A 14,874-nucleotide genomic window follows, 5' to 3' on the forward strand; every position below is an offset into this window, starting at 1 on the left:
CTTACTTGCTCCAACTTTCGTAATTAGTTTCGAAGTCAACCCTTTTGTCTCCAAATTGGAACTGGACAGTAAGACCAGTGCGCAAGCGTCTTGACATCAAATTGGGCTGAATAATAACATGACGGTCTGGGTCAATCAAATTGCCATTTTGGTCAATGTGAAAACCAACAAACGTCATAGTTATGCGGTCCTGGTTGAAGAAAATGTAAGGATGTGAACTGTGGAAACAGAGAGGAAGTGCCATTCAGAGAAAAAGTAACGCACAAGACAAAACAGAGTGACACAAATACTGTTTCTATCTAAACCAACAAAACTGTAAAGGACATGTCTACACCATTCCCTCCCCACCATACATGCTAATGGTTACATTAACTCTTTATACCTCGTTTCCCAATGCCTTCTCAGACATAACTGCGCAGCTTCAACTGCTGCATTCATTTCATCATCTCTGCCATCATTATCATCATCATCATCTATGACATGATTGCCGATGGTTTCGTCGACGGAATCCAGAGATGGTGTGGCAAAGTCCTGGAAAAGTAACGTCATAGATCTTTTAACGGGGTTTTGTCTTGTACAAAGTGTCCTTTAACCGCTATACAGTAAATCAGCGAGAAAAACCACAAACGTGGCCTTGATAGTATCAATAACAAGCTAGACATAAACCATCGCAAAAATATACTCTCATGGTAGGGTCTATGCCTCCACTATCCACTTAAAGGAAATACTTTGATGTAATTGAAATTATACTTTCTGATAGAAACGACGCTTCATTTTCGCCAGGCTCTTACCTTTTATACTGCTTAGTGTAACAATTCCCCTCGAGAAAACTTTAAACTGTCACATCAATCAAGAAAAACAAACATGCGTGAAATGTAACCTCTTGAAAATGTTTAGTAGAAGCAATTCAAGATGATATTTTGTTAGTTTTTCAAATTGGAAAAGTCAACATTGTTTTATGATTGAACGAGGTCTACATTTGCATAACACACCTTAAGATGTGCAACGAAGGAGGCGTCTTTCCTCTATCAGCACAACCCCTTACCCGTGACATGAGGATCATGAAGTGTACCACAAAGCTTCTGAAACCCTCCAAAGTATCTCCAACATGTTCCATGTTACAGAACGTGCTATCCTCACAAGATTGGAGCTGTGAGTTCAGGAAGTTAACAAAGTGACGCAACTCGGCCCAAGACGGATCCTCAATACCACAATTTCTGAAGAAAGACAAGCATATCACTCAGTTGCTTATGTCTAGTTGTACATGAGTCCAACCCATTCACAACCTAGGATCCCCAAGTTGAATTTGAAGTTGGGCGACATAAATGCAATTAACGTTGTGAACGTTTTGTTACTTTCATAAAGGCCATTTAAAGATATGACTTATTGTAAATATCAATATTTCTAAACCAGATGTTAATCTCAAAAACACCTCAATTTGCCAATTCGCAAATTAAAACAGACAAAAAAATTTTATCCCAAAGGGTAGTAGATTGTGAACCCTCTGCATTCAAGGCAACCTTATACTTACTCGTTTCCAAGGTTTTCAAACGTATACACGTCTTTATCCTGCACTGGTTTATTTTGATCACGTTGCAAGAAATTGTGATGAAGAAAACCTTAAAGCTTTCCTCAATTTTCCCACTTAAGATCACATGACTGTTCTTCAAAAGCTTGTAATTGCAAAGAAAGAGTTTCCAAATGATTAAGGCAAGGTACGAAAGAAATGTTTGTGTTCATAATTCTACAGCTCTTCAAGTAAGCATCATACACAATTGTACCTGATGAGTGTCTCTATACACTCCGCATGGTCAGCCATCACTTGACCTGGTACGAACCAGAAATGATCCAGATTCTCTCTCGCAGACTGCCAAAGCTTCAGGTACTGGAATACGCGCTGAACATACGGACTTCGAAATTCGCCATCGTCAAAGAGAGGATTGAGGCTTCCTCCGCCTGCATAAAAAATATTATTACATGACAAGCTGCATCACAAATCACTATTTCCTTTAAAAACCTTCTGCAGCCATTGACTAATGGCTAACCTTGAACGCCTATCCTCAGCCTACGGTTTGTTTTCCTTCACCACTTGTGAGTCTGTTGTCACCTCATCGATCAGAAACAGAAGTAAACCCCTGCTTAAACTTGTAAACTCCAATGCTAACTGAACAAAGACCTGGGCCCGGTTGTTCAAAAGCAGATTAACCCCTCGCCGAGCTCTTCATCTCATTCGTTAAAAATGGTTTTCAAAGCTTATTTGAAATTTACTGTAAAGAAAGTCCATGTCAAAACAGAGAGCAAAAATAGTTTTGAGAAATCTTCATTGATTGGTAGTTAAATTCGAATTAAAGTTCACACTAACCCAGGATTACTTTAATCTGGCTTTGAACAACTCAACGCAGCTGTAGGCTAGGGTAATGAAGTTGAACATGGAGATGTCTGCTCCGTGTTGTACACTAGACTTTGCCAGGTCAGAGGTACAAAATTCAAGCAACTGTGCGCGGGATAAATGAAAAAGGGCGTAGCCTCTGGAAACTTTTCCAGCGACGTTTCCCCGATATCATCTACTGAACGTATTTGCAATACAGTATTCAGGAAATTTTGGAGGTTCCCATAAACCCTATACAGAAGATTTGCAGTGGCAGCTTTGTTAATTTTTTGTTCTAAAATAGCATCAACCGAGTGCACCCCCAATAAAACCTCGTACAGTTAACAATACAAAATCAATGGCTTCTTTTTCTCACTTGTTTGATTGGTCCTCAGTTGAGCTAAAGCTTGTGTCGGTGTTCCACAATGAATCGTTGGGAGAAGCTTGTAAAAAGGCTCTGTTATCCCTTTCTTGGCACCAGCACGCTACAAAGTAACATAAAGAACAAATTCCAATATCTCTCTGGAACCTTACAAAAATATCTCCCACTGGTTCTAAAGTCTTCCGAGCGCTGTTCAAATGAATATATACGCCTTTCCGTGCCATCCATGCAGTTCCATTTTATGAGTTTAAGGGTCAAATGTATTATAGAGTTGCTTGTCTCTTGCTTCATCCGTTCTTGTGACTATTAAAATCTTTTTAAACGTAAACTTAAGACTCATCTTTTTTCGAATTATTTTAAACAGATATGATTTTTTAAAACTTTGTAAAGCGCTTAGAACAGATCTGGATATGCGCTATATAAGTAGTTGTTATTATTATTATTATTATTATTATTATTATTATTATTATTATTATTAAATGAATTTTAAATATTGAATTTTAAATAGGCTTTAATAGCTCTTTTTTCTACTTTTAACTTGTAAATATCAATTTTGCTTGGAATATTATAAAGAAAGATTTTATTATTATTATTATTATTATTATTATTATTATTATTATTATTATTATTATTATTATTATTATTATTCTTTAATGAAAGTTCTTGTGGTGAAACTCGGTTTTTAATTCTTGCGGAGGAGAACTTTTGCAAACTTCCCCCTTGGCACTATGATGGCAAACATCACTTGAACAAATAAAAACATCACAAAGAAAGGAAAAGAACTAATGGGATTTGTTGTCGAGGGAGTGAACTTTGTGTATAAGTGAGTAGCAGATGACAATCCCTCTTGTGAGTGTTACGACTGTATCCATTAACTATTCATCTCAGATTTTATTTTCTGAGTTGAATTAACTTATCCTTAGGGACTCGCCTGAGGGGTCTCCAGCATCCTTGGAACCGTTTCATTTGCACCCTGTGCTGGTCCTGTAGTTAGTTCAACTACGTACAGATCAGACGTCCTCCGCCTCCACACCTGACCACTACTGCTCTTCAAAACGCCAAGAACCAGGAGGTTGAACAGAAGTGTGTCAAGACCACTTCTCACCTGTGAAAATGCAACAAAAGAACTTTATAACAAGAGCATTGGTAGCCTAGCATAGACACATTTTTTGTCATTAGTGGTTGCGGCACAACATTCATTGTACACTTCTATCGAGGATGGACAAGACTGATTAAAATACTAAAATCACGTTAATGCTACTTTGCCAAGCCAGGTATTTTTTGACGATTGTGCACCGTCGTTAACGAAACGTATTTGTGAAAAATTTGTTTTGGTTCAAAGCAACCGTTTCTTCGTCACAAGGAAAAACCAGGCAATTCACTGGTAATAGTTTAAGGAAAGAAACATAAAATGTAGTGTTCACTGATAAACAACTTCCTACCGATGGGTGCACATCAAGATGAAATATTCGAGAAAGTGGCAAGTCAGGAACAATCATGTGCGGTAGCAAGGACTCCACAACGCTGCACTGATCGACAGCAGGTCCGTAAATTGGTACAGTGATACAAAGGGGGACATCTGCATCCATATCGTTCAGGAAACGCATTACTACGTCATTGTTCGGAAGTTCAAGTAAGTTTTCACTTAGTCGACGAACCACCAAGCTCTTTCCAGATCCTGCTCGTTCAGAAGACAACAATCTTACTGATAATCTGTACAAAGAAAATGTGACTGGTTAGAAATCTTTCAAAAGGCAGCTGAAGAATAATCGATACTCGTGCGGATCCAATGGCAACACGCTATCTTCCTCGGAGTGACTTATTCTGATTCATCTCGCCTTGTTCAAAAGCATGCAACGCACTAAGCGTGGGAACACAAGTGGCCAAGGCAATAAATCTACAATATTGATGAATGGATTCTCACGCCCAAACAAAGGTAAATGAATTGTAAACAAGCACTCGAAACATACGAATATGCTTTTTGAATGTAGTTATCAGTTACATTTATTGCAACATTTTCTAAAAGCATATATCCCAAGGATCAGAGACCTTATGCAAAAATGGCTGACGTTTTAGTATTCTTTTGTCTGTATTCAAATTAGCCTCACTGGTCTCGTTCAAGGTAAAATATTCCTTTGATTTTTTTTTATTCAAGAACGAGGTTAGTAGCGCTAATTTGAATGCAAACAAAAGAATATTCAGATGTCTGCCATTTTTGCATAGGGTCTATTCATCATGTATTTGATGATTCGATACAAAATTATGAAAAACTGAAACGGATGGTTGGTTCTGTATGAACTAAAAGGACCAACAACAAGCTTTACTTTGTCACTTCTTACTTTTCTTTGTCCACCACGGCAGCAGGCGTCCAAGGCAGGATTCGATCTCTTAACTTTCCTTGCTGTTGAGAGCATGCGTTGAATTGTTTCTTCAGGTATTCCCTGATTTCCCTTGGTGATGCACAATGTGGAACAGTTCCAAGCCTGTATTGATCCAGAGCTGCAGCCATGTGAGCTCTGTCCTCATTTTCAGAGCTACAGATAACCACGAGAGACAGCTCTAACAAGAAAGAAACAACCACCATATAGTGAAAGAAGCAACCAACAAACAGTGCTGTGAAAATAAATCACTTTGGTTCAAAGATATGAAAATCAAATTACACGAAATGTCCATGACTTGAAATTATGCCGGTGTTTGTAAATATCTGATCTTTTTGTGGTGACAGATGCAGAGGATGTAAAGGCCCCAAAGCTTGTAACATTTGTGACAAACTAAGATGATTAGCTCACATACATTATTTCACCTATTTTACGCAAAAATTTAGGGACAGAAATCATAAATTACAGGGATGTTAATCACGTAAGTTAATTTTTTCTGCGTTGCTTCACTTTTCAAGATGTAGGAAGCAGTTTTTAATTTGTCTTTCTGCAACTCATTAATAATTCATCAAGAGAAAACAAAGAAAATCGCTACTGTGACAGTGGCTTGGATGTGTGTTCCTAATTACCAAAAAATTTTGCCATCTTGAGCCTTCAATTTCTCCAAGAATTATTTATCATATTTTGAAAAACCATATCAAACACTCGAAAGTGTGTTTCATCAGATATGCAAACACCTTTGAGTCATTTAAAAAACCTCGGCTGCACCTCGTTTTTTCAACGTACTTCTCAGTGTTTGGATATCTGATTGAAAACACACCTTCTCATGTTTGCTATATTACTTCCATGACGGGTTGAGCCCCCTTGCCCCGATTCTGGGTATACAACAATAACTGTGAAGTAAGCATATTATCAGATACACTTCCCGTTGCATCAACACCATTTTTTCAAGCGGACTCCGATATGAACTGCAATCGTGTTCCACTGATCTTTGTCTTCCAGTGGCCGTAAAAGCACAATTACCAAACATATGTGAAGAGTATACAAGTGCAACTTACAAAGAAAAGAAAATATGTTCACCTTTATTGTGATTGTATTGAGGCTCCTGTAGTAAGAAGGCTAGGATGTCCGTGGCCCTCTGGGAAACACTGTAGTCAAGCAGGTCAACATTCACCAAACAGAACAACCTCCCATCCTGGTCTCCAAGGGATCGTCGCCACAAGAGTTCAATCTATAAAAACAAAATAAATGCAAACTTTTAGGTACCTCAGATTCGGTCAGGTCTCGGCAACTTTAAGGTGTGTAGGTGAAGAGACAGCGGGACGCATTCTTAGACAATAACTGCAATGGGGAAAATTGGCTTTTCTCTTCATGGGATACAAGGTTGTTCCACACAGTTTTCCAGTTCATAATTCACTGGGCGAAGGAAGACAATATGCATCAAAGTGTCTTTCCTAACGAGGAATTAATTTGTAATTAATTAAGTACATTGCTTATATATAAATTGCTTCAAGATCGCTGATAATGTGCTATCAGGTAAATGTTCAAAGGAGGTATGTAACACAATCAGTTATTAACTAATTTTATCTACGATGCAAGGGAAGAACTTAAAAACTACACAATCAAGAAGCAAGGGGACGTGCTTTAATTTCAAACAGTGCACTCCATTCATAATTTTTTTTATGATAAGATTATTTCGGAGTTGAGATAAATCAAGATTGGATGAAAATTTGAAAAAAGACAAAGATTTTTTTTCACAACTTCAAAAATGCTTGATGCAATTGCGTCAAAATTCCCATATCTGGCGTACAAAATTGATAGCATAAATGTAAGAATTTTTATATACCCACCTCTTCTGCGGTCGTATCGGAAGTACAAATCAAGACTTCTTCTGAAGTGGGCAGAGATTGTGAGGTTCCATGCATATACAAGGACAGCACCGTTCCAAAAATGTCATCTGTAACAAAGATGTTTACATGCGTATATCTAAAATGATATAGCAAATTGCAAGTATACGAACTGTTAACCCAAAACAAGGAAAACAGTTTGCACAAAATTAATCTGTTATATAATGTTCTTACATCGTCAAAAATTAAATTGAGCCGAATGCAAGATAACTGTGAGTCTCTAGCAATAGAAAGAAGGAGAGAATTGCCTCACCAAAAAGCGAGTGTATAACGGAACGAACAAAGAGGTTATGAATAAAGACAACGACTGTAGATCGACGACAAGAAGATGTGGTACCTTTTGGAACAACAACAAAATTTGGCTTTCCATGTTTCAAGTATTTTGGATGGCGTCTCTTTCCCTTTTTGGACCCTGCAAAACAGAAGGAAATTTATATGTACATTTGTTAAGTGAACAGCGAGCCGTTTGCTAAAACCAAGCGCACCTTTTAAACGTACAAAAAAAAAAGAAGAAGAAATATCGAGAATTGCCTCTAAAATAAGTGAGTCGAGAAGGGTGCAGTTGATTTAGATTCAATCTCTTTTGCACTTCTAATTCAGCACTTAATTTTCTTCCATCTCCAGCTAAAACCTGTAGACAAACCTTCGCTTATAGGCATCACCAATCTCACTTGGCCTAAATGTGGCCGATTCGTAAACAAACAGTTAAGCAGAACGCTACAGCATCTGCGCTGAAGAGGATACGATCATTTGACTTTTTCTGTCAATTAGTCCCATAAAACTATTGGATAAAAACCTGTGAATTTCCTGTGAAGAACCTGTGAATTAACCTGTGGCAAGAGAGTACCCTATGAAAAAACCTGTGAATTTTGCACAGCCTAAATTTTGAGCAAAATTTCAAAATTTAGGACCCTGTGAAAAAACCTGTGATTTAAATAAGCCTGTGAAAAACCCTGTGAACTAATTTTGAGGGAATTCTATCAAAAACACCTCTGAAAAACCATATGAAAAAACCTGTGAACAAAATAAGGAGGAAATTTATAACAAAGATCTGCAAAAACCCTCTGAAAAACCTGTGAATAATAAAGGAAATATTAAAAACCTGCAAAGAGGTTGACTATATATAGCAATAGAATTATTTCAGTAGAGTTATGACTTAGAGTTAGAGTTATAGACTGCCAAAATCCTGAATTCAAGATTTTGGATGGTCAAATTCCTGAATTCAATATTTTGGATGGACGGACAAAATCCTGAATTCAAGATTTTAGCAGTCCAAAATCATCCTGAATTCAAGATTTTGGATGGATGGCCAAAATCCTGAATTCAAGATATTTTTGGATGGACGGCCAAAATCCTGAGTTCAAGATATTTTTGGATGGACGGGCAAAATCCTCCGGAATTCAATATTTTGGATGGACGGCCAAAATCCTGAATTCCAGATTTTAGCAGTCCAAAATCCTCCTGAATTGATTATTTTGGATGGACGGCCAAAATCCTGAATTCAAGATATTTCTGGATGGACGGCCAAAATCCTGAATTCAAGATTTTAGCAGTCCAAAATCCTCCTGAATTCATTATTTTGGATGGACGGCCAAAATCCTGAACTCAAGATGTTAGCAGTCCAAAATCCTCCTGAATTTAAGATTTTGGATGGTCGGCCAAAATCCTGAATCCAAGATTTTGGATGGAGGGCCAAAATCCTGAATTCCAGATTTTAGCAGTCCAAAATCCTCCTGAATTCATTATTTTGGATGGACGGCCAAAATCCTGAATTCAAGATATTTTTGGATGGACGGCCAAAATCCTGAATTCAAGATTTTAGCAGTCCAAAATCCTCCTGAATTCAATATTTTGGATGGACGGCCAAAATCCTGAATTCAACATTTTGGATGGACGGCCAAAATCCTGAATTCAAGATTTTAGCAGTCCAAAATCTTGAATTCAGGATTAATTATCAGCATATTTTTATATGTTTCTTCTGACACTGGCAACACAATGCAGGATATTGAGCTAGATATCCAACAGTTTTTTAGTCCTCTGTCATTTGTTCTGCTGATTATGTGTAGCTACAGGCTAGAATACTAATGTCAAGTATGGTTATATAAAAATTTCATCGAGATCTCGCCGAGTTGACCGAGATCTCGGCAAGATTTCAGTAATTCTCGGCGTGACTTTTAAAGGGCAAACCTTTCAGCGAGATCTCGCCGAGATTGCGTTAATCTCGCCGAGGGAGGCGAGACCTCGCCGAGATCTCGGCGAGATTTCAGTAATTCACGGCAAGATTTTTAGAGGGCGAAAAACTTCAGCGACATCTCCCCGAGATTGCAGTTGCGTCTTCCATCTCGGCGAGATTCGCGGCGAGATTTTTAGGGGCACTGAGACAGGCGAGATCTCGCCGAGACAAATGCGATCTCGACGAGAAAACCAAAATCTTGCCGAGACAACCACGATCTCTACAAGACACCCAATCTTGTCCCCAGAGCCCGCGCGCGTTTTAGGCCAGCGGTGCTTCCTTGGTGCTGACCAAAAGGAACGCAGCCTCTAGGAACGAGATTGCACTTCGCCAGATTCGAAACTAAGACATGTGAACTCTTCAGTGGTAAAGATTAAGTTATGAGGTTGAATGAGTTAAAACTTCAGCTTAACCCTAGCCTCGTTGAAAATAATGTTTGCTTTCATTTTTTTCATGCTATAACTGGAAATTGATGAGCTTCAATTATTAAATTGATTTAAATTGTTGGCCGAGATCGCGCTTCGGCAGATTAATATTAAGTGCGCGTCTTAAGATAAAAGTGAGAAGAACGCTGCTCATACCGGACGCTCGTTAACATATTTGTTTACTATCATAAAATAAATTCATTGACCTGATAATCTTATCGTTTTATTCTCTAAATCTTTAACTCACCTTTTTAGGCAATTTTTGTCCCTCAAAAGGCCGTTATGAACAGTCATGTCGTAATGCCTGCTGCGAACGATTTTTCGGTACAGGAAGCACAATTTTTGAAAACGCGTTCTTTCCCTTTTCATTACACTGTTTTCAGTTGTCGACATTTTTTGATTGTGCTCTTTTCCCTCACAATCTGTCTCTCAATCCTCGTAAACAACTTGCCGTCTCCGCGACTTGCCGGCCACTTGATAAATGGCGCGAAAGTCCCCAACAACAACGTGAATTGGGCGATGTGATTGGTTAATTCAATCACGCCACCCGGCGATGCTCGCGTAAGCTAAAAAAACAGTTTGACTGAAATTTGAGGTTTGCGAGGCCACAAAAATTAATCCTGCTCTTAAACCGCAGAAAAAATGAAAAGTTAAGCTTCATGACAAGTTAACCATTCGTTTATGGCTGGAAATCATGATAAAAGAACCTGTGGTCAACCGGAGAATAGCACACAAGGGATACGATGAGCACTGGTCAACTAAAATGATGCTGATTAAGTTAACAAACTACGGTACCCGAACGAACTGAACTAAACTGAACTGCACACTGTGAACTCAGTCACCGCACATTTTTTACGGAATACGGAATGTCCTGGATAATTATATTAAGGTGCTGGAGAAGGAGGACTTAAAATTTGCTAAAGGGATATTCAAGCTCGTTAAGCTATAAGCGTGTTAAGAATCAACTCAGTGGAGGTGACCATCAAGTTTGTGCGAGAATTGAGATTTTAATGGCTTTCTTCCACAGCCTTGTGTCTCTTGATTGAGAAAGAGGTTAGTTTCTTATATTATTTATCCGTATTTCATCTTACTTAATAGCTTAAAGAAACACTGAGAGTAAAAGAGTTTGTTTAGAAATCGATAGAAGCTTTCACAAAGCGTAATTAGCTACACGAACGATTTCATCTTTTTAACTCGAAACCTCGAAGGTAAAATTTTTGAAATAAATTAATTGTTGGTGATTCACAACTTCTACATTCGTTTTCAATTTGAAGCAGTTAGTTTACATCATAAGCTTACCGCTTAGTTTCGCTCTTTTGTCCAGATTTCCCAGCCGTAATGATTCAAATGATACGGTAGAAAGTAAGTGGCTGTTTACTTACCGAAGTTATATATTCACTTTTTCGTGGAAAATGCTTAGGGGCGTCTGGAGAACGTAGTTCGATTATGAGTATCCTTCCAATGTTATTCCGCTGATTAAGAATTTCAAACCAAAAAGCTTTACTTTCATGTCTGACGATCAAATTTTCAGTACACCGCTGCGGATGCTCGCTCGCCGAGATCCCGCCAGGGATTCCTCGCCGCATTTTTTTGGCCGTCGAAATTCTTATCTCACTGAGATCTCGCCACTAATCTCTCCGCATTTTTGGCGGCCGAGATTTGGCGAGATCTCGCGGCGTTTTTGGTCGCCGAGATCTATCTCGTCGAGATGAAAATCTCGGCGACCAAAAACGCGCCGAGATTAGTAGCGAGATCGCGGCGAGATAAAAATTTCGGCGGCCAAAATCGCGCCGAGATCTCGGAAAAAATATATACTTCTTGGGAAATTTGGTGGGCATGTCTGTTGTAAGGAAGTTAGGGGTATGTTATGTTTAAAATACGAGCAGTAGTACTGTATTGGGAATAAAAACCATGAGGCGCAGCCGAGTAGTTTTAGATCTGACAAAACACTTCAAATTTTTTGAGCGGCTTCTATTAAAAACATCCCTGGAAAAGCGTGTGTCAAGAGAATTTATAACAGTGATGCTTTGGCAAAATAATTATGTTGGAAATTATCATATGAGAAAACAATAATAATAAGTTTTAAGTTGTAAGCATGAATTTTAAACTTTATTCATGAACCACACAAAAGAACAAAAGACATGAATCACGCAACAGTGATGTCGGTTGACGCTCTTGTCTGGTATTAAATGATAGAAAGTAGGCAAATAATAATAAGAGGGAGGTTTTATCAGGTTTTAAAACCACTGCACGTGATGTTTTGTCCACCATTTGATAGGTCAATGGGCTTATGAATTATTAATGAGTTTTCAAAGAATGTTAAAATGCAAGATCCTCATTTAAAGACCATGCAAGACTGAACTTTTTTTTTTCAAATCCAAGCCCAAGACGTCGCATTTAAAAAATCTCAGCACAAGACTCCATCATGTAGAAATCCAGGCTCAATAGTTGTTCTTCACTTTTCGTTACAGCACGACGCTCTGTGGCTCGTACTTAACTTTCTTGATAAATCGAGCCAGTTGTTTTGGTATTACACCTGTAGAGTTATTATTTCATAGACAAATATCAAGACAAGGACATAGAAGGCTGGTATAAGACATGTTCGTTTTGGCAAAAATTATATATAAATGTTTTAATGGACTAAGCATCTTTTGGCCATCGCGATAAATGGAAGAATGAATAATTAATGATTCAAAAAGTATACAGTCAGTCTCTGGCTCAAGAAAGTCTTTTGAGCTTATATAAGAAAGCAATCCTTGTTGTTGCATCAGGAATTGATATTAGACGGTCATTTACAGTAATTACTATTCAGTCAGTGTTTTTAGAGGCACTGGAAGATATTAAAGTGTCTGTGTTGAAACATATAACACTGTCAAAAGTGACCAGACTGTATGCACATTCTAAGTTTTAAGTTGTAAGCATGAATTTTAAACTTTATTCATGAACCACACAAAAGAACAAAAGACATGATTCACGCAACAGTGATGTCGGTTGACGCTCTTGTCTGGTATTAAATGATAGAAAGTAGGCAAATTTGTAATCAAATCATATTTATTTAACAGCCTTTATGTATTTCAGTTTACTTTCTTGTATTCAACCCCTGCCAATTTCAGTATTTCAGTAGGTTTAACATTTTGAGATTGAATATTACTTGACTGATGCATTTAACATCTAACCAGCTTTTCAAGTAATATATATATATATATTTTTTATAGTTATACACATGTGAACTGAGAACTTCAATCAAAATAAAGTCTTCTATATGTTGTGCAGCTTAAGTGTTTGTACTTTGAATAGTTCTCAACATCCACATCATTCGATAAGATAGATTAATTAATAGGCTAAAAAAAACTAAAAAACTGCTAAAAAAGTAATTGGAATTCCCAATAGCAATTGGTGGAACTTTATATAAACAAAAATATCATTAAAACTTTGATGATGATTTTGATGAACTTTGAAAGCTGAGTACACTGAGGTAATTTTGCTGGCGCATCATAATGATGATCTCACGCCGAACTGCTAATATTCTGGTTATTATATAGTCAAGTTAAATTGCCACAAAGCGTGGATGTAATTTAAATTACACTTGTTCAAGACAAGGAAATATTGACTGGTGGATCTTGAAATGAATTGAAACCAAAAGCTGGACTGGATTGCACCAATTACAAGAAGTAAGTAAGGTTTCAATATTTTTTTATATGTTTTACATATTGTGTGTGTTTGGATATCATTCAGTATCTTTCTGAACATGGCTTTTTTGATGTAGTCTTCTGGCATGGAAACGTTTCATACAGCTTTCTAGCTTTAATTTATCAGTGATATACAATTTATTAAATCAGTAATCTCTCTAAATTAAAGAGGAACAAATCATTTTGAATGGTATACGTAGTGGATAACATAAACATTTAACATTCTGAAAAGAGAAAAATTTTGGTATTACTTATTTTTATATCACACAGGTTTTGACCCCATGAAAAAAGTGCCTAGTGTATGTACATGTGTTTGGGAGTATGTACCGTTCTCAGATGCTGTACTGCATGCATGCATGTACTGGAAAATACCCATGCAACCATGCAGTGCAGCCAGTCAGTATATATGTTAACCCTGTAAAAAAGCTTTGAAATTTCACATGCTTTTTCTATGGTTTTGAACCTGTAAACAGCTGCCAGGCATAAATTCCCATTTCACAGGGTTTTTCACATGTTGAGACCCTGTGAAAAATGCCCTGTTCACAGGTTTTGAGATTTTCTACCCTGTGAAAAAAGCTGTGAAAAAGCCTTACAATTAAGCCACATTTCAAAGGTTTTTTCACAGGTTTTTTCACAGGGTTTTTCACAGGATGAAATTCACAGGTTTCTTCACAGGTTTTTTCACAGGTTCAGACCCTGTGAAAAGTGCCCTGTTCACAGGTTCTGAATTTTTCTCAACCTGTGAAAAACCTGTGAAAAATCATGTGAAAATTCTTGTTTCACATGTTTTTTCAGAGGTAAATTCACATGTTTCTCACAGGAAATTCACAGGTTTTTATCCAATAGTGTGGCACTCCACTATTAAATATTGAAAAATGATACTGTAAGTATCAAAACTATACAATCGCTTAAGGCACTATTGCATTACTCATTCTACATATAAAACACTAATGCATCATTTCGGGCTAAAAATTACAGCCTTTTGTATCTTTCCCTCTCGCACACCGCAGCATTTTGTAATTTCTCTACCAAGTTGGGGCCGTCCGAAACTAAACTCCTGCTATTAACCCTTAACTACTGACAAGAAGCCTCTTTAAATGTTAAAATGCTGGTAAAGTTACGACTTTAACTTTATATGACAATATATCACCAGCTCCTCTCTTCCTCTCAGGTTGACAACTCGCGATTAATTTTCATAATTTCCTGTAAAAGATCTCTTTCTTAAGTGTGCATTAGCCATGAATGCCAGATTCAAACCTTGTGAAGCAAGATGACTCAAAAGGTTTCCCAAATCATCTAGGCTCAGGAATTCCCCGCCTGCCGTCTGGTCAAGAGTAAAAGCTGTTTCCATGGGTTCTGGTGAATCATCTGTTTCACTCTCCACCTCCTCTGGAGAATGACTTAACAGAAAATTAACGTTAGCACTTTTAGGTGCAATGCCCGAAGAACATTGAACTATAATAGATTTAAAAAAAGATATTGGGTTAATGAA

General features: G+C 37.5%; 1 protein-coding gene across 3 annotated transcripts in view; it reads right to left on the reverse strand.

Annotated features, from left to right (window-relative positions):
* The window catches only part of LOC146488039 (E3 ubiquitin-protein ligase rnf213-alpha-like), a 96,393-nt gene that overhangs the window by 43,246 nt on the left and 38,273 nt on the right, over positions 1–14,874 (reverse strand). For all 3 annotated transcript variants that reach the window (XM_085120927.1, XM_085120913.1, XM_085120920.1), the window contains exons 22-33: positions 14,640–14,782; positions 7,373–7,447; positions 6,979–7,085; positions 6,209–6,359; positions 5,090–5,309; positions 4,193–4,463; positions 3,682–3,855; positions 2,745–2,853; positions 1,782–1,956; positions 1,046–1,217; positions 383–531; positions 6–218 (exon numbers count right to left, since the gene is read on the reverse strand). In XM_085120927.1, the coding sequence (XP_084977053.1) occupies positions 6–218; positions 383–531; positions 1,046–1,217; positions 1,782–1,956; positions 2,745–2,853; positions 3,682–3,855; positions 4,193–4,463; positions 5,090–5,309; positions 6,209–6,359; positions 6,979–7,085; positions 7,373–7,447; positions 14,640–14,782 (1,959 nt within the window). The remainder of the gene's footprint in view (positions 1–5; positions 219–382; positions 532–1,045; positions 1,218–1,781; positions 1,957–2,744; positions 2,854–3,681; positions 3,856–4,192; positions 4,464–5,089; positions 5,310–6,208; positions 6,360–6,978; positions 7,086–7,372; positions 7,448–14,639; positions 14,783–14,874) is intronic.

This window comes from Pavona decussata, unplaced genomic scaffold, assembly GCF_977016875.1.
Source record: "Pavona decussata unplaced genomic scaffold, jaPavDecu1.1 SCAFFOLD_11, whole genome shotgun sequence".
Taxonomy (NCBI): domain Eukaryota; kingdom Metazoa; phylum Cnidaria; class Anthozoa; order Scleractinia; family Agariciidae; genus Pavona; species Pavona decussata.